The 25,459-nt window shown below is 42.6% G+C and overlaps 1 protein-coding gene across 2 annotated transcripts in view; it reads right to left on the bottom strand.

Annotated features, from left to right (window-relative positions):
• The window catches only part of ppp2r5d (protein phosphatase 2, regulatory subunit B', delta), a 111,213-nt gene that overhangs the window by 46,448 nt on the left and 39,306 nt on the right, over positions 1-25,459 (bottom strand). For both annotated transcript variants that reach the window (XM_052025260.1, XM_052025261.1), the window contains exons 3-4: positions 20,040-20,217; positions 2,172-2,371 (exon numbers count right to left, since the gene is read on the bottom strand). In XM_052025260.1, the coding sequence (XP_051881220.1) occupies positions 2,172-2,371; positions 20,040-20,217 (378 nt within the window). The remainder of the gene's footprint in view (positions 1-2,171; positions 2,372-20,039; positions 20,218-25,459) is intronic.

The following is a 25,459-nucleotide window of genomic DNA, read 5'->3' as shown; positions in this document are numbered from 1 at the left end:
ATTCAATGGTTAGGGGAACAGACAGGTTTTGACTATAAACATGATTGTAATATGGATGCTGCCTCACTGATGGCAAGGTCAACAATGTCACTGAACAGCGGTAAAATATTTTGGAGGGAGAGGGTTAAAATCTGGAGGTTTTGGTCATATTGGTACCAATAACGTATGCAGAGAAAGGGAATGGTGTCTTACAGACTGATTTCAAGACATTAGGAAAAGAGACCAAGAAGCAGGATCTCAAACAGTGGTAATCTCCACAGTGTAACTGTGTATAGGAGAAGGAGTGGTAATCTCCACAGTGTAACTGTATAGGAGAAGGAGTGGTAATCTCCACAGCGTAAATGTGTATAGGAGGAGTGGTAATCTCCACACTGTAAATGTGTATAGGAGGAGTGGTAACCTCCACAGTGTATAGGAGGAGGAGAGTCATATAGTTGGAGAAATGGTGGGGCTGTGGGGAAGGCTTATGAAATGTGCAGGCCAGATGGGGTGCACCTTGATGGACCTGGGATCAATATTCTCCCTAACAGGTTTGTTGGGGAATCCTGTTGGGGAGGGTTAACCTAGCATGGCATGGAGATCGGAAGGTAAAATTCACAATACAGTGATGCAGAAGAAGAAATGGAATGGAGAAAATTACTGACAAGAAGCTGGAAGGCAGAGCAAATAGACTGGCTAAATGCAATGACTTTCGAGAATTGGTAGGACATGCTGAAGGCAACAGTGAGAAACTTGACGTATATGAGAGCTAATACTGAAACAGTTTAAAGAGAGGCAGACTGTATCTCGGGTCTTCAGAGGAGATAAAGAAGGAGAATAAAAAGAAAGGGGGGCTAGTGGCAATTTTTGAAGAAACAGTTGTGAGGAAATGTTGATATATTAGGATCAAATGAGGTCATTTCAGTTAAGCCAAGGGAAAAAAGTGGCCTTTACACTGGAGGTTAAGTACTACAGATCTCCAAACAGTTGCGAGGAAATTAAAGAGCAAATCTTCACACAAATTTCTGAAAAGTTCAAATACACTAAAGCAGTCATAATGGGGCATTTCAATTACTGTAATAGGAAACAAAATTGTTGACATAAACAATTCCAAATTTCTCTGAGCCTGCATGTAGCATCTCTATCATCAGGGGAGAAATTCTGGATTTAGTTGGAGAATGAAACTGGGCTGGTGGAAAGAGTATCGAGGGAGAGCACTTCTGTGGTAGTATTCATAATCAGAATTTGCATAGTTATGCAAAATGACAATGACAAAATAGAAGGAAATGGCCTAAACTGGGTTAAAATGGTAGGTGCCTGGAACTCACTGGCTGAAAGGTAGAAACCTCACAGTTGAAAAGTATTTGGATGCATACTTGAAGAACTGTGACCTGCAGGGTTATGGAAGGTGAGAATAAGCTACAGAGGCCATCCCAAGGTTACAAACGGGTTCCGTTTTTGCAGTTGTCCATAGGTCGAAAAATGCACAAAATCACTTGATGCAGTAATCATACCTCCATAATATTGTGGTAAACGGTGTTGATGAGGGCCAATTAACAGGAACATTTATTTATTATCTTCCCTGCCTAGTCACAGTGGTACAGAATCGGGATGTCCCAAATTCAATGGCTGGTTTCAATGGGCTTGAAGTATCAGCGGATGGTACATTATTTAATAGAGTATTATTGCACAAGTATCAATAGAAGCAATTGCTTATCGGTTTCCAAAGCAAATCTCTTAAGTGGCTTCCTATGGTGAAACTGGCAGCTTGTGTTCTTCTAGACAATGATGTCTGTTGACTGCAGGGACATTACATATACACAGGTCATTTTTTGAGATTGGTTCTCATTTGAATTTAATAATATTTAAGGCAGCCTGTTCATTATTAGGGTGTTTGTAACCCAGGGATGGGCTGTATAGCTTGTTTTAATTGGCATGGACTCAAGTGGACTGAATGGACTCCTTCTGGTTTGGAAATCTTCCATGAACCTATCGTCCTCACACAGTACAGCGCCTCTTGAAGTTGAAGTTCTGCCATCTCATCTCTTCGTTAGAGCTGAATTCACTATCTTGTGGCCATGAGTACTACTACTGAGCTGAGAAAAACACCTGAAGTATTAATTAGGACAGCCAAAAAATGTTAGTCTGGTTTCTCTGCTGTGTATATAAAACAAAAATTCGTGCAGGCATACCATAATAACAGCCTCTGGGTAAATAGCTTCTGTGATCACATCCCGGTTGTGCGTGATGTATTCCACCATCTCGTTCAAACCTGCTCTTTTCACCTCTTTGTATTTGAGGTCACTGAGAGGGTCAGAGACAAAGTCAAAGAGAACACAGCATTGTCGTAACTTCTGAACAAACAGGTCTTCTCTCTCGTGAGCCTGTGCATCTGCAAAATGAGAAAACACATTTAAAAAGTGTTGGAATTATCAAGAGCAATAGTAAGTGACAACGTTATATAATATAAAATTGAAAAAAATCAACTGTACCTGTTCAGCTTCACAAAATGTACAATTATACAGACAATTTTCTCAAATATTTTCACGTGTACACTCATGCATCAAAAGTAGCATTAAATGTACAAAATAGCAGTGATAAAAATGCAAAATAAAACAGAGCAATCAGTCCAGAATTCACCCACCCAAAGCTGGGTGTGCATAACAAATATTTTGTATTGTGAGAGATGCACCATTGTCTATTGTCACCAGAGGTCGATGTGGGATCAATTCCAGGTGATGATTTAGGCAGCATGATTATATTACATCACATTAAAACACTATTTACTCATTTTATGTTTGGATGTGAAGCTGGCAAGGCTGGCACTTATTGCCCACCCCTAACCAACCTCGAATTTGCCACAACCATCATTCCTGAACTGTCCCTCTGGTGAAGATACTCCAATATTGCTGTTGGAGAGGGATTTTCAGGATTTAGACCCAGTGAAGATTAATGACCAGCAATTTATTTCCAAGTCAGGGTGGCGTATGACTTGAAGGGGAAGCCGCAGGCAGTGGTAATGCCACAGGCCAGCGGTAATGCCACAGGCCAGCTACCTTCAACTTCCTTGGTGGAAGAGGTTGAGAGTCGAGAGGTGCTCCTGCAGTGCATTTTGTAGACGGTACACACTGTGCACTGCTGGAGAGAATTAATGTCAGGGTGATGGATGGGGCACCAATTAAGTGGGCTGCTTTGTTCTGTTAAAGCTGTGCTTCAAGTGCTGCTGGAACTAAACTCACCCACACAAGTGGAGAGTATTCTACCTTGCTCCTGACTTGTGCCTAGTAGATGGTGAAAAGGCCTTGGGTGTCAGGAGGTAAGTCACATGTCACAGGATATCCAGATTCTGAGTCCAGCTGCTTAGTCCAATTGAGTTCTTGTTCATTGGTGATGCCTGGGATGTTGGTGATCGGTATGCTGACAATGGTAACAAGTAGGTAGTTATACTTGTTGGAGAACCTGGCACTTCTGCAATGCTAATGTTATTTGCCACATCAGTGGCTCATGAATGCAGGTAGAAATAGCTTCATTTGATGAGGAGTTGTAAATAAAATTGAATATTGTGCATGGAGACATAAGGGACTGCAGATGCTGGAATCTGGAGCAACACAAAAGGCACTGGAGGAACTCAGCAAATCAGGCAGCAGCCATGGAGGGAAATGGACACCAGAAACGTCGACTGCCCGTTTCCCTCCACAGACGCTGCCTGACCCACTGAGTTCTTCCAGTGCCTTTTCTGTTGCTGAATATTGTGCATTCATTGTTCCCATTTGTGATATTGCCGTGGAAGGTCATTGATGAAGCAGCTGAAGATAGTTGGACACAGTGGAACTCCTGCCATGATATTCTTGGATGATTGGCCTTCAACAACTTCCCATATTCTTTTGTGCAAGATATAACTGAACCATTGGAGCGTTTCCATGCCCTTGTCACTCTGAGGCCAGTGATCAGAGTCAGAGAGTACAGACAAGGGCTCTTCAGCTCACCATGTCCATGCTGCTCCTTATTCCTATTAATGCAAATCCCATTTTCCTGCAGTAGTTTTCTATGCCTTGGTGACTCAAGTACTTGTCTAGATCCTCCTTAAATGTTGAGAGAGTATCAGCCACCACCATCTCATCAGGCAGACAGTCCAGATTCTAACCACCCTTGTGTGGAAAAAAAAATCCCCCTCAGATCCCCTCTAAACCTACCTCGCACCTTATACCTATGCTCTCTTGTCTTAGACACACCTCCCCCATGGCAAAATGATTCCATCTACCACATCTGTCTGCTTCATAATTTTAAATACCACTAATAGGTCACTCCTCAGTCCCCTCCATATGGGGGGGGGGGGGGGGGGGGGGGGGGGGGAAACAAAGATCATCCCCTCCAGTCTCTTCTAATAATGCTCCAATCTGGGTATCCAGGAAACATCCTGGTGAATCTCCTCTGCACCCTCTCCAGCACAAGCATATCCTTCCTGTAGTGTGGTGACCAGAACTGCACGTAATACTCCAGGTGTGGCTTAACCAATGTTTATAAAGCTGTAACATGACATCCTAGCTCCTACATTCTATGGTACGACCAATGAAGACAAGCATCCTGTACGCTTTCTTCACCACCTTATTCACCTGTGCTGCCACTTTCAGGGATCTATGGACTTGGACACCAAGGTCCCTCCATTCATCAACATTCTCTAGGGCCCTGCCAGTTACTGTGTACACCCTAGCCTTGTTTGCCTTGCCAACATGTAACATCTTGCATTTGTCAGGATGGTCGGTGTGGGAGGAATGACCAGAGCTATATGTGTGGTCTCAACAACATTTACCATAGAGACCTGCCTTCGTATGCACTCCACCCCCTTTTCACCAGAACAAATAAGAATTTGCCTCCCTAATTAGAGTGGCTGAGTTAGAATCATACAGTACAGAAACAGGCCTTCGAACCACAATGGCCACGCCAACCATCTACACTAACCCTATTTATCAACACTTCTCTGACGTGGTGACGCAAGTGCTTGTCGAAGTGTAAATGTTGTGAGAGTTATTACTTCCTCCAACCACCTTCTGGCTGAAATCATTCTTCCTCAGATCCCCTCTGGCTCTTTAACCTAAACCTATGTTGTGTCGTTTTTAAAACCCCTCTGCCATGGGGTAAAATTCCCTTCTATCTACCCAGCCTATGCCCCTCAATTCTGTGCAAGTCTCTCGGGACTCCCTCAGTCTCTTCCAGAAAAACAAACCCAGCCTTTCCATTCTCTCATAACTGAAACTAAGCAACATGCCCCTGATGAATCTCCTCTGCATTCTCCCTTGTGCAATCATATCCTTCCTGTAGTATGGTGACCAGTACTCCCGCTATGGCCTAACAAGGTCTTACAAAACTGTACCATAACCTCCCTGGTCTTGTATTCTATGCCACAGCAAATGAAGGCAGATATCCTTGGTGGCTTCTTCATCACTTTATCCACCTGTGCTGCCGCCACCAGAGATCCTTGGAAGTGTGCCAAGGCCCCTTTGTTCCTCCATGCTCTCTGGGCACTACCACTCTCAATTTTCAGGATTAATTTCTCTCCGTCAATGCTCTGCCCATTTTACCAACTGATGACTATCTTCCTGCATCCCAAGACCATCACTCTATCAAGATCACCACCAATTTTCATATCCAATTTGCTAATGTATACAACAAACAGCAAGGATCCCAGCACCAATCCCCATGGTACACCACTGGTCACAAGCTTTCAATCACAAAAACCATTTTCCCATATAAGACTTTGTCAAAGGCCTTACTGAAGTCCATGTACATCATCAACTGCACTGCCCTCATGAACAGAATTTTGTTACCTCTTCAAAAAAATTTAAAATGAGATAGGTCGGACAGGATCTCCCCCAACAATACCATGCTAACCATCTTTGATTAATCCTGCATTTCCAAAGATAGATTAACTGTCCCTCAGGATTTCTTCCAATAACTTCGCTACCACTGATGTTTAACTCACAAGCCTGGAACCACCAGGCTTATCCCTGCTGCCCTTCTTGAATGAAGGTACCACATTTACTGCCCTCCAGTCATCTGGCACCTTGCATGTTGGCCAGCAAAGATTTAGAATTTTCTGTTCAGGGCCCCAACAATCTTCTCCCTTGTCTTTTGTAGGTGCCTGGGATATAGCTCATCGAGCCCCGAGAATGCATCCTACCTTTCAGCCTGCTTACTTGTTACCTGCATGCTAAGTTTGTTTCTTGTACCATGTTCCCCAGTTCTCTATTTCAAAAAAACATCTGCTTTTCTGTTCTTCCTAATATAACATCACACTTCTCATTATACTCCAAAATGAAGTCCCTATGAAAGTCTAACTACAGGCGAGTTTAGACTGATGTGTCTTTAGAAAAACAATGAACTCCATTATGAAGGATGAGGTGAACAAAGTAACAACTGATGAGCAGGATCAGTAGGAGCAGCTCACCGGCATTGGGTGAAAATGTGATTCCATCATTCAAAGTGTGACCTGGAAAGCAGGTGGCAGCTGATCAGCAAACATTTTCTGACAAGCTTTTGTGAAGATGAGGCAAGACAAGCTCAGTTGAATAATACACTCCGAACCAAGGTTATCTGAAGCTCAGTGTGCAGATGATGCACTTAAGCACGCAGAAGTTCCAAGCCATCATCAACATTTTCAATGAAGCATGAGGGAATAGGTCTCCCCAAGGAAGACAATAAAACATCCCAATATTACTGGAGAACCAAGTGACCAGTGAAAATTTAGAAGCAAGAGTTTTTTTTTAAATATTAATGCTAGAGGAGCTCATGAGCTTGGAAACTGACAGCAGAATTAACATGGATTTATGAAAGGAAAATCTTACTTGACATCTACTAGAGTTCTTTGAGGATGGATCTAGAGCAGATGAGAGAAAACATATGTATTTTGATTTCCAAGAGGCTTTGAGTAAGGTCCCACATGGGAGCTTGGTGAACAAGGTGATAGCACATGGAATTGAGGCAAAATACTATAGATAAAGTATAAGAGGGTACAGGTTTCTTGTGAGTAAGGTTAGCAGGGATCAGAGAAATTATTCCCCCAACCCAGAGGGTGGTTGCAATCTGGAATGCACTGAGATGGTGGTGAAGACAGGTATTCTCACAATATTTTTTTAAAAATCTGGACAAGCACTGGTAAAGGTGGAGATTGTGTTGAGATGGACAATGGGGACCATAGGTCCCCTTCCTGTTCTGTATGACTACCAGAGTGTGGATTGGGAATTGACTAACACATCAATAACAAGGTGCGGGGATAAACAGGATCTTCAGGTTGACAAGCTGTGATGGGTGGGGTGCTGCACTGTCTACAATCTATCAATAAATGGCTAAGAAGTCCAAATGCAGCATTTCCAAGTTTGTTGATGACATAAAGCTAAGTGAGAATGTGAGTTGTGACCAAGGGTGAAGAGAGACCCTGAGGGGATACAGACAAGATGAATGAGTGGATAATATGGCAAGATGGAGTAGAATTTGGAAAAAGGTGCGTTTTCTTGGTTGAAAACAAATGGTAAATATTTACTGTAATGATAAGAGAGTGGAGAACGAAGGGACCAAGTATCCTTGCACACGTCACCAAAAGCTAATATGAAAATGAAACAATGAGGAACACCACAGGTATACTGCCCTTTATTACAAGAGGATTTGAGTACAAGCATGAAGGTGTCATGTTTTACTTTAATTATCACCTTCTCAGATAGTCCTTCAAGATCAAGGATGACTTGCTTCCATTCTCGTCTATGGATGACTGCTGTGACCAATCTGGAAATCACAGAGACTTACATCCACAGGGTAAGACGGTGCTCAATTGGATGTAGGTGGTAAGTTTGCAGAGTGCAATTCTTTTGTGATTTATTCTGGGTGTGTATGCCCTGCTCCAGGTTCTCACTGCCATCCCAAATGCTCCTTCTCCACTTCAGTTGTCATGGGCAAGAGAGTCAGAGGGCATTCTGCCTCTCCACACCCTCCCACCACAGCCCAAGCATTTTTTAAAATCATCTCCAATTTCTTTTCCGGTGAAAGAGCTTAGAACAGTTTTCTGTTTCAGGAATTAGATGTCAGGCACACAAACCAAATGGCCTGCTTTATGTAATTAAGGCTTTAATGCCAAGTCTTGGCCCAGCCACGTAGATGCTGTGACCAAGAAAGCACACCAACACCTCTTGCTCACAAGGCTAAGGAAATTCAACACATCCCTGATGGATCTTACAAACACTTACAGATGCACCATAGAAAGCATCCTATCCAGATGCACAGCTTGGTACGCTACTGCTCTGCCCAAGGCTGCAAGAAATTGCAGAGAGTTACGAATGCAGCCCAGTCCATCAGTCAAATCAGCCTCCCCTCCATGGACTGTCTACACTTCCTGCTGCCCTGGTAAAGCAGCCAACATAATCAAAGACCCCACCCACCCCAGTCATTCTCTTCGCTCCTCTCCTATCAGACAGAAGATATAAAAGCTTGAGAACACATAACACCAGGCTCAGGGTCCCCCTCTATCCTGCTGTTACCAGACTCTTGAACAGATCTTTCTTATACTAAATGTGAATTCTTGATCTTCCAATTTGCCTTGTTGTAGCTCTTGCGCTGTCTACCTACACTACACTTTCTTTGTAGCAGCAACACCATATTCTGCATTGTTTTCTTTTTAGCACCTCGATGTACTTATGTATGCATGATTTGTCTGGATGGCATGCAAATCACTATATCAGTACATGTAACAATAATAAAACAATACATTCAGGACGCTGGCTTGAGAAAAGGCACTGATGTTGGTCCACTTATCCTTGCAGTGGATTTGAAGGATGTAGCAGAGACACTGTTGGTGGTATTGCTCCGGTGCCTACAGGTGCTGGCTATAGGCAGTCCAGGTCTCAATTATGAGAGGGTAAAAGCCTAATATTGTGGCAGGATTGGGATCTTTATCTTCATTCACCCTTTTCTTCAGTTAGCCAAAAGCTGTACTGGTATACCAAAGGTGATTTTGCACAATTTGTATCCTTACCTGCTAAAAAAAACTATATACTCACTATAGGAGAGTACTAAAGGGTTCATCAGACGGGTACCTGGGATAGCAAATCTGTCATGGGAGTCAGATTCAGGATCACACAACACAGAAACTGCCTTTTCAGCCCAATACAAGTTAAAGGGGAGAATAGAGAAAGCATTGAAAGTGGCAAGGCTGGTTGAGAAAATGGGTTTAGAAAAAAGGGATGTCCACTTTACAAACAGAGGCAGACATCACGAGAGACCATAAGGTGAGAACAGGAGTTGGCAATTCAGCTCTTCAAACCCGGTCCATTATTCAATGGGGTCATGGCTGATCAGATATTCAAGTCCATTTCCCTGCCCTTATCCTTATAAACTCTGATTCCCTTACAAATTAGAATTCACCTCGGCCTTATATACACAAGGACTGTGCCCCCAAGGCACCCTGTGGCTAAGCCAGGTGTTTCCAGTATTTTGTGTTTTTATTTTAGGATTCACTGCTCACTCCAGAGATGAAGTTAGGGTCTAATTTAGAGAAGTTGAGCAGGTTGGCCTCTCATTCTTCTAGGACTCCAAGGGGTCCTAACCTGCCTAACTTTCCTTATAGTACCCCTGTCTCCATATCCAGGATCATTTTTTGTGAATGTTCTCTGAACTGCCTCTCATGAAATAACAATCTTTCCTCAAATAGGAATATCAGAATTGTTCTCAGCACTCTAGTACTGTTGCTGCAACCCCCTCCTAATCTTCCTTTAAGCTGCTACACTTGTGCACAAAGATAGCACCACAAGAACCCCCAAGTCCCCACTCACCTAACCTATAAATATCTCCAAACTGACTGTAATCTCCTCACAACTCGCCTTCCTACCTATTTTAGTCCCCTAATTTGCCCAAGTATATTCACTTCTTTCCTTCACGTCATAAGCCCATTGTAAACAGTTGCAGTCCTAGCACTGATCTGTCAACGGCTCCACTAGTCACCAGGCTGCAGACCTGAAAATGACCCCTATCCCCACCTGCTGCTTTCTGCCCATTAGCCAACTCCTTTGCCCATACCAATATTATCTCCAACACTATGGTCTCTTATCTTGAAACTTGACAGTTTGAGGTACCTTTCCAAACACTTTCCTGGAAGTCCAAACTCAAATACTTGGCTCTCCTCTACCCATTCTGACTGAGACTTCATCAAAAATCTAATAAAGTTGCTTAAAACAGTTTTCTCTTCATGAAGCCATGTCAACTCTTGATTAGATGATTTTCCAAAAGGGCTGATCTTACTTTCTTAAAAATAAATTAAGATTTTTCCAACAACAGACGTTAGGCTAATGGCCTACAATTACCTACTTTATTCCTCCTTCCTTTTTGGATAGGATGTTACATTGGTACAAAAGACCTAGGGGGTGCAAGCCCATTGTTCCCAGGAAAGTGGCGATACATGCTGTTAGAGTGGTGAAGGTGGCATATGGCATGCTTGCCTTCATAGGTCAGGGCACAGAATATGAGAGAGACAAAAGACTGCAGATACTGGAATCTAGAGCGAGAAATAAATTGCTGAAGGAACTCAGCGGGTCAGGCAGCAATCTGTGGAGGCAGAGAGAGAATCAATGTTTTCGGGGGGACGACCCTGCATCAGGGCAAAGGTTTAATTTGAGAGGAAGGGAGTTTTAAATGGGATGAGGGGTAGTTTTTTTAATTGTTTACAGAGTAGATGATATCTGGAGCATACAGGAGGTGGAAGAATCAGATACAATTACTCTGTTTAATAAGCATTTTGACAGACACAAATAGGTAAGGCATACAAGGATACAGTCCCAACAAACGCAAATGGTATAAATGTAGATAGGCAAAAAGGTGGGCATGGACGTGGTGGAGGGGGGTCTGTATGTGTTGTGTGACTCTATGAAAGGAAATCAGGTTCTAACTAGATGGTTCATCCTATCATGATGACACACGTTAGGAAATGTGAAAGTTTTAAAAAGTTCATACAAGATTTACAGAAGTTCCATCAATGAGAGACTTCAATTACGTGAACAGGTGGGGGCGGTCTCTTTAGAAAAAAGATAACAGATTTAAAATCACGAAGGGGATTGACAGCAAATTGTTCCCATTGGTTGAGGGGCGATGAATTCAGACCTCACGCGAAGGTGATCGGCAAAAGAACTGTGAAGTGACATAAGCAAACTGTTTTTATTTTAAAAATATAAATAAGTGATAAGTTCAAGAAAGCACCACCAAGAGGAATAGTGAAAACAGATTATATTATAGCATTTAAAAGGGATTCTGATAAATATCTGAAATTAAAAGTTTGTGAGATTAAGGGGAGTAGGACCAGCTAGAATATTCTTGCATGAAGCTGGTGCAGATTTGAGCAGTAGTCCTTTTGCACTATAACTATTGCAGGGAGCACTGTCCTGTTGTGATCACACCAAATCCTTCAACAGCAACATCTAACTTTTGTCTTCCAAACCCTTTGTACAACATGCCCTTTGCCATCCCAATTACTTGTTGCACATGCAAATTAATGGGGATGTACAAAGACATGCAAATCACCAAATACTATTCAAGTGACTCACCAATTAAAAATGTGATGTTCTATTCTTCCTCCCAAAGTGAATACTTGACCAGCCACCACCCTCATCTGGTCAGAAGTATCATGAGGGCAGCTCCAACAAGTCAAAAGCTCAAACCATCCAAAACAAAGCAGTCCACTTGATTTGCACTATTTACCACCATAATCATTTACTCCCTATACCAATGGTGCCCCATAGCTGAGAAGCATCACACCTACAAAGTGCATTGTAATTACACTAACATGCTTCTTTGATGGCACCCTACAAAAACCCACAAATTTAACCACCAAAGACGACAAGGACAGAGGGAACATCACCAATGGTATTTCCCCTTCACAGAAACCTTCATTATTATTGTTGGGACTATATCCAGGAACTCCTTCCCAACAGCATTCTGGGAGTATTCCTCATATGACAAGAGGCAGTGGCTTAAATCGGTGATCATCACTGCCTCAAGTGCAATGAATGATCTTTAAATGTTAGCCTTATCAATGACTCCCATATTCTAGACATTAAATTAAAAACACGTTCCGATCAGCCATGATCATACGGAATGGCAAGGCAGGCTTGAGGAGTTGTGGCCTCTTCCTGCTCCTCAACTTTCATTCAGCCCAAGAACATGGGAACTGCACACATGGATACAAATGGAGCTGGACTACACCTCTTTTCTCACAAAAGCTGACTAGCACTCGGCATGAATGCTAACAGCAAAAGTCTCTTGCTCAAACAGCAGTAATAAAGCTCTGTAGTAACCATGGGACTATAATACTGACCTGACACAAAGGTGCACTTGCAGAGGTAGAGAGGAGGATAAAGAACCGGACAATGGGGAGAAGGGCGATAAGGTGGGTTGAGAAAAAGGCAAAGACATGAGGTAGTAAGAACACAGTGAAAATGGCCATAAACAAGAAAGGGCGGCCACTGAAAAGAAAATATTAGCCAAGTTAATATATGCTTGATGAAAGGCAGCACTGGCTGATAAGAATTTCACTAAAACACAACTGGCTGTTAAGGGGTCAGCAAGCACATAATAGAAGACTAATATTAACCAAGAAATAGTGGTGTCAAAGATTGATGCCAATAAATTGCAAAACTGAATCCAAACAAAACCACTCAGAACACCGAGACTACTCATGGCAGAGTACACAATGACAAAGGGTGGCTTCCAAGTTTTAAAGGAACAATACTGTAATATGTATCCTCAATGGGGATTATCCAGGATGAAACCACCCTTAAAGTGAATTAATGAAGTAACCATGTGAAGTGACTACAGACCCTTAATCTGATTGTGGAATATGGACAGTTGTGAAATACATTACCATCTTTTACCCCAAGTTGGTTGCTCCCTTAAAACAAACTGCCTGGAGATTTCTGCTTGAAAGTAAAGCAGAGAATTAAAAAATCTAAGTGTCAAAATCCCTGACAGAAAACCACTGAAGTGCGAGTGTGAAAAACAATAAGGACAAATCATTCAATTGATAGATGATATCGACCAATGGATTGAACAGCACAAGGGTTACAGGAAAAATCAAAAGGTGTGAAAGAGTTCCACACTTTGATTTTCAGGAAAAACAATTTATAGGAAACATGATGGAAATTTCAGGAAAGTATGAAGCACAGCTCTGGCAATGGACATAGATGCAAGGCCAAGAACATAGACAACAGATGACCCAATGGGTGAGTTGCTGATGCCAGAAGGGTACAGACTTAAAATTAGAGATTGAATATTCAGCAAACCAAGCAGTACAAAATGCACTACTCAAAAAAAATGCCAAGGATGTTGGATGATAAATCAGAATTATAAGACTGAAATTGGTTCCCTGACCTAACAGCCTGTTAATGTTTAATTTATCAGAAAAAGGTGTAATGCCAGAGGAAAGGGAGATAGTTAATGTAATATATTCTATTTAAAAAGTGAGATATAATGTATCCATGGAATTAACATCAGTGGAAAGAAAAGTAATCCAACCCCAAAGGAGGGGAAGATCATCTCCAGGGAATTATAGACCAGTTAGCTTAACATCAATGGATGGGGGAAAAATAATGCAATCTCTACTAAAGGAAAGGAAGATCATTTTCTAGGAACAAGTATAATAATGTAGTTAGCATGGATTTCAAAAGGGTAGCTTTGTTTAAGTGAAAGATAACAGACATTAGACAATGGTAGATAAACTCAGCTAGATTTTCAGAAGGAGAACCACTATTCAATGTAAATCAGATGAGAGCGCGAGAGAGAAGAGGTGCAGAAACAATTTACAGAAGACAGCAGCAGAGTAATGGAGCATTCTGGTCACATCATTACAAGTGAGATGTGATTACACTGGAGAGGATGCAAAGGAGATTTAGTAGGATTTCCAGCAATGAGGAAAGAATGGAAGAGGTTAGGACGTTTCCTTTGGAACAGAGGAAGCCGAAGGGAGACTTAATTGAGATGTCAAAATTATGAGTACCTAGATAAGGTAAAAAGAAAGGTCCTATTCTCAAAGTGGAGGGGCCAAAATACCATGGGGCATGGAATTTAAAGTAAATTGGAAGGAGTCTGGAACACTTACACTGGAAAGCTGGGTTTGGTTGGGTAGTTCCTTTGGAAACAACATAGGCATGGTGGGCTGAACGGACTCCTGTGTTCCAAATTTTCCACAATAGCTACGAATGTAAGAGGACACACAAAGGTTGAACAGACTGTCCCTTAGAAAATAAGACTGAAGGGAACTCGGCCACAGGAGGTAGAAGCACAACACACAACAAAAATACAAAAAAATGCAAAATGCTGGAAAGCCAAAATAAAAATAGAAATGCTGGAAACTCAGCAGGTCAGGCAGCATCTGTGGAGAGAGAAACAGAGTTAACATTTCGGGTCAAAGACCTTTGACAGAAAAAAGAAATTAAGTTGCAGAGATGGTGCGGGCCTGGGATGGACGGGGTGGGGGGGGAAAGAGGACAAAGGGAGTCACTCACCACAGGAACACTGGTCTCACCTTATCAGAGCTGTAGAAATTGTCCAGCAAATCAGGCAGTCTCTCAAAGCTGTTACTATTATAGATGAGTGGTTGCAGTGAATGGTTTGAGAGAGACTGGACAAACACATGAAGAAAAAGGAAATAGAGGATTACCTTGAACGATATGAGGGAGAAAAGCTGAGGGGAAGCTCAGCTGAAGCATAAAACCCAGCATGAACTGTATGGGTCAAAGAGCCTGTTAATGCAAGGGAGAGGGATCATAGACAGCTGAATGGAGTTAGGAGATGTAGGTAGACCACTTCAAACAAGCATCGGGGCAGGGGTCTAAATGACCCACTTTTTCATAAATCAAAAAATGTCTGGTTCATTTTATGTCTGGAACTCTAGTATGCAAGGAGACTATAAAGGGATCGAGGTCAAGTGAGTGGGCAAAGATCTGGCAAATGGAGCATAATGTGGGAAAGTGCAAAATTGTTCATTTTGGCAAGAAAAAAATAAAGCAGCAAACTATCTAAATGATGGGAGATTGCAGAGTAATCTGGGTGTCAGCGCACGTTTCAGAAAAGATTAGTACTCAGGTACGGCAAGCAATTAGGAAAGCTAACATTGTTATTAAATGTTGGGAAATATAGAGGTTGTGTTTCTGCTATATAGGGTACTGTTGAGACCACAGCTGGAAGATGTGTACAATATTAGTCTTAAAGGAGGATGTTAACATGTTGGAAGCAGTTCAGAGAAAGTTTACTAGACTCCTACTGGAATAGGTAAGTTGTTGGAAAGTTTGGATAGCTTGGCTTAAGATTCTGACATCTTTACAATGTAGATTTAAAGGGGACGTTTCCTCTTGTGGGAAGCATAGACCTAGAGGGCACAGGTTTCAAGAGGGGAGAAATTTAAAGGCGATCTGAGGGGAAAGATTTTCCAGAGGATGGTGTTAATCTGGAACAAGCTGCCAGAGGAGGTGGTGCACGCAGATACAATTACAATGCTTAGTAAGGCGTTTGTATAGGTACTTATCAGAAAGACAGAAATACAAGCCTAATGGGGCAAATGGGATTAGTATCACAGTGGGCCAAAGGGCCTGTTTCTGTGCTGTACGCTCCGATGATTCTATGATGCATACAACTGTAATATGAAATATTACTGTCCAGAAGACAACTGTTTGGTCCAATGTTGCCAACACTTACTAGAAAAGCTGTTCAAACAAGTCCCACTTCCCAGTTAGAGTCATAGAGTCAGAGTTACACAGCACAGAAACAGGCCTTTCAATCCAACTTGTCCATGCTGACCAAGTGCCTTCCTGAGCTTGTCCCATTTGCCTGCATTTGGCCCATGTCCCTCAAAACCTCTCTTATTCATGAACCTTTCCAAATGTCTTTTAGACATAATTGTACTTGATCCACTTTTTTTTTTAAAAAGCAGCTTTGGCCATTTAAGCTGTCATCCAGCAGTTTTCAAAATGAAAATGCAATGCTTTCCGCCTCCACTATCTTTTCAGGTAGCAAGCTTTGGCAACCTCATCCCTCCCAAACCCTCTGAGTCACAGAGTCATACAGCATGGAAACAGGCCCTTTGGCCCAACTGGTCCATGCTGACCAAGATGTCCCATCCAAGCTAGTTCCATTTGCCAGTGTTTGGCCCATAACCTTCTAAACCTCTCCATTCCATGTACCTGTCCAACTATCTTTTAAAAGTTTTTTTTAAAAAGAGAAGTCCACTTCCTCTGGCTGCTCATTCCACATTCATACCACCTTGTGTAAAAAAAAGTTGCCCCTCAATTTCCTATTAAATCTTTCCTCTCTCACCTTAAACCTATGCCCTCGAGTTCTTGATTCCCCAACCCTGCGAAAAAGACCGAGTGCATTCACCCTATCTATGCCCCTCATGATTTTATGCACCTCTATAAGATCACCTCTCAGTGTCCTACACTCCAAGGAATAAAGTCCCAGCCTGTCCAACCTCTCCCTATAGCTCAGTCCCTCAAGTCCTGGCAACATCCTTTTAAATCTCTTCTACACTTTTTCCAGTTTAATCTTTCCTATAGCAGGGAGATCAAAACTGAACACAAAGCTCCACGTGGCCTCATCAGCGTCCTGTACAACCGCACCATGACGTCCCAACTTTTATACTCAATGCCCTGACTTAAAAGGCCAGTATGCCGATAGCCTTTGGTAAAAGCCTTTTTTTTCCTGTGCTTTCTTCCAATCTTTCTCTTCCCTTAAATCTATTGTCCCAATTACTGACCTCTCTGCAAAGAAAAATAGGTCCTTCTCATTAAAATTAAGGCCCTCAAGTTTATAAATATCAATTCTCCCCCTCAGCCTCCAAAGAGAATATCTCAAAAGTAGCCACTCCCCTTGAAATACACGCAGTCACCCTAGCAACATTGTCATGGATTTTCTCTGCACTCTCTCTACCACTGTCACGTGCTACCTGTGGTAAGTAGAATTATATGCACAACTCCAGTTCTACCCCATCTACGTTGTTGTACAATTCAAACATGAACCCTCTGCTCTTGTATTCCACGTTCTGGCCAACAAACGCAAGAACCTTGTATGCCTTTTTAACCCCAACTCATTCATCTATTCTGCTACCTTCAGGGATTTGTGGTAAAGCATTCTGACATCAACATTTTTTTTTAAAATTTAAAACTAAGCAACACATCAATTATCCTCTTTGCCCAGGATGTACTCCAGCCCATGTGATATTCAGTGGTCCTGCTCCAGTGAGCTGAAAGAAACTTCAAGCTCCCTCTCCAAGGATACCCGGGCAGACATATAACCTCAAAGAGCTTCACTGCCTGGATCTACAAATGGCCACCTTGCCCAAGCTCAGGAGACTGACGAAGATGCTCCACAACCAGTTTATGACAGTGCTCAGCCCCTGTAGGGAAGCACTTGGAGCAGTCCTGTCCTGTGCCTTAGCTGAAGGGTGACTTATCTTGAGCTCCTGCCAGGTTGCATGTAATAAGCAAATAAATGTCACAGTGAAGATTGTTACTTAAAAATGATATACATATGTTTAGAAAATATTTGGGAGTTGGGGTGGTGATTGAAGGATGAACTGATGTTTTATGCCTATGAAAGGCAGAATGCCTTTCATAGGCATAAAACAGTGCCAATTGACTAGCCCATATGATATGGAATGATTTTAGGTTCAGCATCACATTGACATGTCTCATCACTACTTTCATACCTGATGCGCCACAGAGCAGGAACTAATCACGTACACCCCTTTTATGCAAGTCATTATTTTTCCCCTCAGAGCTGATCAGGAAGTCATAGGTTGGCAAGTCCTACATCAGAGGTAAGGAAATTACTGGAGAAGATTCTTAGTGATAAGATCTACTTGCATCTGGAAAAGGAACATCTTACAAACTTGAGTTTGAGGTGGTGACAAAGCTGATTGATGAGGGCAGGGCAGCAGTTGTTGTACACATGGACTTTAGGAAAGCTTTCAACGAGGTTCCTCACGGTAAGCTGATCCAGAAAACTAAGTGACTTGGTAGAATGGATTTCCTTATGAAGATAGGTTGAGTGAGCTAGGGCTTTTCTCTTTGGAGAGGAGGATGAGAGGTGACTTGAGAGAGGTGTACAAGATGATAAGAGGCATAGACTGAGTGGATAGTCAGAGACTTTTTCCCAGTGTGACAATGGCTAACACAAGGGAACATAATTTTAAGGTGATTGGAAGAAGGTACAAGGGGGATTCAGGGGTAACTTTTTTTTCCACATAGAGAGTGGTGGGTGTGTGGAATGCACTGCCTGCAGAGGTTGTGGGGGCAGATACATTAGGGACATTTAAGAGACTCTTAGATAGACACATGAATGATAGAAAAATAGGGGGCTATGTGGGAGGGAAGGGTTAGATAGATCTTAGAGCAGAATAAAATGTCGGCACAACATTGTGGGCCGAAGGGCCTATGCTGTAGTGTTCTATGTTCTAAAATTGGCTTGGCCATAGAAGACAAAGGGTAGTGGTGGAGTGTGATTCTGATTGGACATCTGGGCCAGTGGTTTTTCCCACAAGGATCAGTGCTGGGAATTAGACAAAAAGATAATTGGCTTGATTAGCAAGTTTGCAGACAGCAAAACAATTCGAGATGTGGATAGTGAGGAATGCTGGATCAGCTGGAAATGCAGGGCAGAGAAATGGCAGGTGCAGTTTAATCCAGACAAATGCTGCACTTTAGGAGACCAAATGTAAGAGGGAAGTTTACAATAAATGGCAGGACCCTTGGGAGGATTGATGCAAGGGGGATCTTGGAGTGCAGTCCCTAGCTTCCTGAAAGTAGATAGGGCGGTAAAGAAGGAGTATGGCGTACTTGCCTTCATTGGTCAAGATTTTGAGTACAAGAGTCAAGGAAGTCATGTTGCAGCTCTACAAAGCTTTGGTTAGGCCACATTTGGAGTACTGTGTGCAGTTCTGGTCACAGCATTACAGGAAGGATGTGGAGGCTTTGGAGAGTGCAGAGAAGGTTCACCAGGATGTTGCCCAAATTAGATAGTATTAGCTATAAGGAGAAGTTGGACAAGCTTGGATTGTTTTCTCTGGAGCGTTGGAGGCTGAGGGGTGACCTGATAGCAGTATATAAAATGAGAGGCATAGACAGAGTAGACAGTCATTATCTTTTTCCCCCAGGGTAGAAATGTCAAATGCTAAAGGATGTGCATTTAAGGTGAGAGGAGAAAAGTTTAAAGGAGATTTACAAGGCAAGTGTCTTTTGTTGCTTTTTATATATAAACAGAGGTAGGTGGCTGGAACACTACCAGGGGAGTGGTGGAAGCAGATACGATAGCAACGCTTAAGAGGCATTTAGACAGGCACAAAACAGGCAGGGAATGTGCAAGTAGGTAAGATTAGTTTAAACTGGCATCATGGTTAGCATGGGCATCATGGGCCAAAGGGACTGTTCCTGTGCTGTGTTCTATGCTAATGTGGTTGGCAGTGGAAGAGAATTATCAAGGCAACTAGATTATCTATGTTGTCAAATTGGAAAGTTATGAATAGAATACAGCTCGGGTTTATTTGTTTGGAGAGAAAACTTGACTTTGAAAGTTTAACCATCCAGCCTATATGTGTTAAGTTCTGGGTTGGTGATACCGAGATCCATATAGTAATCTCTCAAATTTGGTTAAGAATGCACATGCTCAGAACAGTTTTAACTGGTACATGTGACATGTTCTACACTGGATCATTGGGCCAGATGATATCACTGCAAGAAAGACCTAGCAGCAACAATTGATGACTGCACTGCAAAATAGGAGAAGGACTTGCCCCACAAGCCTGCCCACCCTGTCATTCAATATGATCATGGGTGATCTGCCCCAGGTCGCATCAGATCCCTACAACCCTCAGTTCCCTGCTCTACTTCCTCCTCAAACACCTCCAGTGATCTGGCCTCAGCTTACTGCGGTAGAGAATTCCAGAGACAATTACTTGACGTTATAAAAGCCAAATGAACAGCTGGATTCATTCAAGAAGAAGAAAACACATTAAGCAATGTCTTGAAGGGGGCATGCCTTACCTTTAAGTGCTGGCAGTTTCTGAAGCTCTCTGTTCTTAGCCAGGTTGAAGCGGGATGAACTCTGGCGTCTCTCCTTCTTTACAATCTGTGGTCCTCCAGAATACTTGATTTTGTTGAGTTGAGTTTGAGGAGGAGCACTGTTACTGGGTCGCTTGTTTGCAGCTGGCTGCTGTTGGACCTATACCAAAATCCAAAAATATTTGTGTTCAGTCCCCAGTGAGAAAGGTTTTTGAAATACTTAATCCCCCGCCCGCCTCAACCAGGATGTTTCCAACCAACATACATCAGAAACTGAAGGCACAAGAGATTGCAGATTCTGGAGTGAAAAAACAAACTACTGGAGGAACTCAGCAGGTCAAGCAGCAGCTGTGGAGGCAAAGGGACGGTTCGGGTCAAAACCATGTACCAGGAGAGAGTGTAGAAGGAAGATAGGTAGTATAGAGGTGAGAGAGGGGGGTGAGATGAGGGCAATATGGGGCAGGTAGGGAGAGTGGAACCAGGTGAGGGAGGGGGAGGTTAGAGATAGAAGGGTGGCGGGTGATAAGTGGAAACACAAGAAAGAGCAGGAGGCCATCAACCTGCTCCGCCATTCAATAAGATCACGGATGATCTGGCCGTTGACTCAGATACACCTACCTGCCTTTTCCCCATAACCCTCAATTCCCTACTATGTAAAAATCTATCAACTGTGTCTTAAATATATCTAATGAGGTAGCCTCTACTGCTTCCCAGGGCAGAGAATTCCACAGATTCACTACTCTCTGGGAAAAGCAGTTGCTCCTCATCTCCATCCTAAATCTATTCCCCCTGAATCTTGAGGCTATGTCCCCTAGTTCTAGTCTCACCTACCAGTGGAAAAAACGTTCCTGCCTCCTATCTATCTCTTTCATAATCTTATATGTTTCTATAAGATCCCCTCTCATCCTTCTGAATTCCAGCGAGTATAGTCACAGGCGACGTGATCTGTCCTCATAGGCTAACCCCCTCATCTCTGGAATTAACCTGGTGAACCACATCTGCATCGCCCCCAAGTCAGTACATCTTTCCTCAAGTAAACGAGTCATCTCCCACCTCGTGTGCTTGCACCTATCACCACTCCAACCTGTCTCACCCCTCCATCTCACTTCAATATGCTGGCCATCTTCCTTCTACACTCACAGTCCCGACACAGGGTCTTGACCCAATATATTGATCATCCCATTGCCTTCACAGATGCTGCTTGACCTTTTGAGTTCCTCCAACAGCTGGTTTTATCAGTCAGAGAATATTCTGTATACATCAGGACTGTTCACATCTACAATGTACAGACTCCGAGGTAGATGCAGTGAAGTACTTCTAATCCAGAAAAAAGTACTGAAACTGATCAGTTGAGAGTTGCCTGTGCATATTATGATTGTATTACACAGCTGCCAATACTTCTCAAGCACTGCACTGATTGGGTAGTCAACAGATCATACACTTTATTCCTCTCCAGGATACTTGGAGCCTGCCCCACCTTGTAAAATTCTACCCTGTTTTCTCCACAAGTTGTCTATTACTACTCATGCCCCATTTCCACTTGTACCCAGACCCGACAGAATCCTGGAGCATAGAAACTTGCCCTTTGGCCCACTGAGTCTATGCTGATCATCAAGCACCCATATACACCAGCTCCATTTTCATTCTCTGCACATTCCCTTCAATTCCCCCCAGATTCTACCACTCACCTACACACCTTGGTCAAATTACAATGGACAATCAACCCACCAACCTGCACATCTTTCCTCCATGTGCTCCAGAAGAAACCAGAGCACATGGAGGAAACCCACGTGGTCTTGGGAAAAAAGTGCAAACTCCACGCAGACAGAATTTGAGAGCAGGATTGAGACTATGTCATTGGAGATGAGGTACAGCTCTACTGTTTGCACCACTGTGCCACCTCAATCCTTTAGCTACTTGCAATCTTTCCTGTAGTTTTCTGCTGCCTCATTATATTACTTCAGCCACAGTCATCAAGGTGCACAGGTCTGCTGACCAGTCAGAAACATTCATTCATCTGTGCTTCCCAAAGATACCAACTGCCTCACTTGGAATCATCACACGATCTCTCTTTTTGCTCGTTTTCCAGCTTTGGCATTACTTCTCTCAGCAACTTTGTTTTTTTTTCTTATGAGCATTTGATTGACAAATACTGGCAGTCTGAAGGATCTCAGACCTGACCTATAAACCTTGCTATCGTGCACAAACAAACCACTGCAGTATGTACAGGGGTTCATCTTCCTGCACTCAAGTTCAGGGGAGATGAAACAAGACAGGTTCTAGAAACAAGGATCCGTCATTTTCTAATTCTGAATATAATCTCAGAACACAGCAGTTTTGTTTGTGTGATCATGATAGACCTCAAACAACAAACTGCTTTTAAAGGGTAGATTATGCAAGATGGGTCAAGCTGCATCAACAACACATACAGGGCTAGATGATGCCAAGAATAGGAACCAATAGCTCAGAGGTGAGGCTTGAATCACCGGCCCAGAGAAAGCTTAATGGAAGTTTCTAAAAGATAGTAAGGTTTTAGTAAATAGGGAAGACAAATTTGCTCAAATTGAGGATGGGCCAAGCAGAGCAGATAGAGGGGAACTTGCAGATGTGGCGTAATTGGATTTGTAATTTCCAAAGGGCATTTGACAAGGTGCCACTTAAAAGGTAGGTTAATAGTTCATGGCATAAGTTAAGAGGTTCGTAATATTGGAAGTATGTTAGATTGGATTAAAAATTAGTTAGTATATGGAAAACAGAGGTGGAATAAATGGGAAAGTTGTAGCTAGTGGATTGCCCCAGGGATCAGTTTTTGGCCCTCAGTTATTTACTATTTATATTAATGATCTGGAGGGGGCAGAACGTACAGTATCCAAGTTTGCTGTTGACACGAAAATAGATGGAAGGGCAAGTTGTGATGAGGATATTGTGACTATGCAACGGGATTATAGATAGGTTGAGTGACTGAGCAAAAACATGGCAAATGGAGTTTAATGTGGGAATGTGCGAGGTCATGCACTTTGGCAAGAGGAATCAAAAGGCAGATTATCTAAATGGAAAGAGACTGAAAATTCGAAGTACAGAGGGATGTAGGTGTTCTTGTGAATGAATCACAAAAAGTTAGTGGGTCTGTGCAACAAGTAATCAAGAGAGCAAATGTCACTTTGGCCTTTATTGCAAGGGGATTGGAGTTTAAAAATAGAGAAGTGTTACAATCGTGCAGGGTGTTGGTGAAACCACACCCAGGAGTACTGTATACAGTTTTGGTCCCCTTGCCTTTATAGCGGTGCTGGAGGCAGACAAAGGAGATTCACCAGTCTAATCCCTGGGATGAGAGGATCATCCTGTGGTGCTGGACAGGGTGGGTCTGCACTCTTTGGAGTTTAGAAGAATGAGGGGTGACCTGATCAAGACATGACAGCAGGGTAGGATGTTGGGATGTTTTCATGAATAGGAGAATCTCAAACAAGGGGACATAACGACAAGATAAGGGGGCACTCACTTAAAACGAAATTATGTAGAAATTTCTTCTTACAGAGGATGGTGAATTTCTGGAAATTTCTGTTCCAGAGAGATGCGGTGGCTAGCTAATTACAAATATTTAAATTGGAAGGATTTAAATTTTTGAAAGATCAAAGGGTTGAGGGCTATGGGAATCTAGCACAGCAGAGGAATGAGACCTGTGGTAGGTCAACTACAATCATAATGGAATGGCAGGGCTGGCTGTGCGGCCAGGTGGCTTGCTCCTGCTCCTATTTTCTTGCAAAATTTATTTATTCAAATGTAGATCAAAATACACAGTGAAATGCACCTTTTGCATAGAGTGTTTCGGGGGCAGCCTGCAAGTGTCGTCACGCTTCCAACACCAACATAGCATGCCCACAACTTCCTAACCCATATGTTTTTGGAATGTCAGTTACAAGGGCTTCAATTTAAAATTATCCAGTGAGTATGAAGAGTTTTAAATAAGTAACTTTTTTGGCACTGAGGGGTTTTCAACCCTGAACTGCTAGTAATCAGATGGGTTTGTGTTTCAGCCTGTTGCTGAAGCAACCCCACTGATAGCTGCAATGCTTTCTCCAAGATTTTCCTCTTTTTTTTAGTTTTGTCCAGTATGTTTGTTCTGGCATAACCAGTGGGAGTGCATCAGCAACAAACAAATTCATCTGATTCACATCCTCAAAGACACCTACCGTCCTCACTCAAGTCTTGCAAATGCACCCCCAGCCTGTACTTGTGATCAACTCTTAACTGCCCTCTGAAATGGCCCAAATATTTCAGTAATGAGAGCGATTAAGCACACACAATAAGTGATGAACTTGCCAGTGACATTTTTCCCTCATGAACAATAAAAAGGGAATTGTCTTTGCTCTAAATTTCTACTGCTGCTAACATTAGAATCTTTGTCTTTCTAGGAAAAGCAGCTCACTGATGACCCAAACGCTAGATTAGGGCGAGCTATAATCAAAGACATGACATTTTCTTCCAATTATGAAAAACATGCGATAGAACATTTTGCCCTTCCTAGCTCTGGTTTTGACAGCGGAGATCTTAGAAATACTGCTGTTAAAGATCTGTAAACAGAAACCTAGTGGCAACAATTTGCAGCACAAAATCTGGGCTGTCTAAAGTATCATCTGTCAGATTGCAGGTGAAACCTGCTGACTCACTGAACATTCTGGGCTCCAATGCTGATAATTACAGTTCTATTATTTGAAAGCTACTGTAGACTGAATGCTCTTAAGAATTTTGCTTACTAAGCCTGAGGCAACACTGCAAAGTAACAAGGAGCAAACGTTTTAACTCGAGCACAACCAGTGATACTGGAACTAGTTTCCACATGTTGGATTCAAAAGATGAGCCAAGGCAGGCTGAAGTCTTCATTCCCTCCTCCTGTGAATCAGGATAATGTGATGATACTTGTTTCCTTTGTAGCAGAGTATAGAGCTTGCCAATTGAGGGAGTATCCTTCAGATCTTTGATTCAAACTCACAGGATTTTATGTGCTACTTAATAGAGCCCTTACTGCAGACTCTGCAACAGCTAACTGTTCTAATGCCAGAGCCATACAGCACAGAAACACGTCCTTTGGCCCACTGTGTCTATACAGACCATCATGCCTATCTACACCAATCCCACTTGCCTGCATTAATTCCATATCCCTCTATGCCCTGCTCATTCACGTACATCACGATGCCTCTTAAATGTTGTTACTGTTCCTGCCACCACCCCGGCAGCTCATTCAAGATACCAACTATTCTGAAAAGTTTACCCCTCACATTCCCTTTAAAACTCCTCTCGCTCAACTTATAACCCCTAGTTTAAGACACACCTACCACAGGGGACACTGGCCATCTACCCTATCTATGCCTCTCATAACTTTATATACCGCTATCCGGTCAGCT

This window comes from Pristis pectinata, chromosome 10 (genome assembly GCF_009764475.1).
Source record: "Pristis pectinata isolate sPriPec2 chromosome 10, sPriPec2.1.pri, whole genome shotgun sequence".
Taxonomy (NCBI): Eukaryota; Metazoa; Chordata; class Chondrichthyes; order Rhinopristiformes; family Pristidae; genus Pristis; species Pristis pectinata.
Note: the sequence above shows the minus strand (reverse complement) of the source record. Positions and strands in the feature narration are given on the sequence as shown.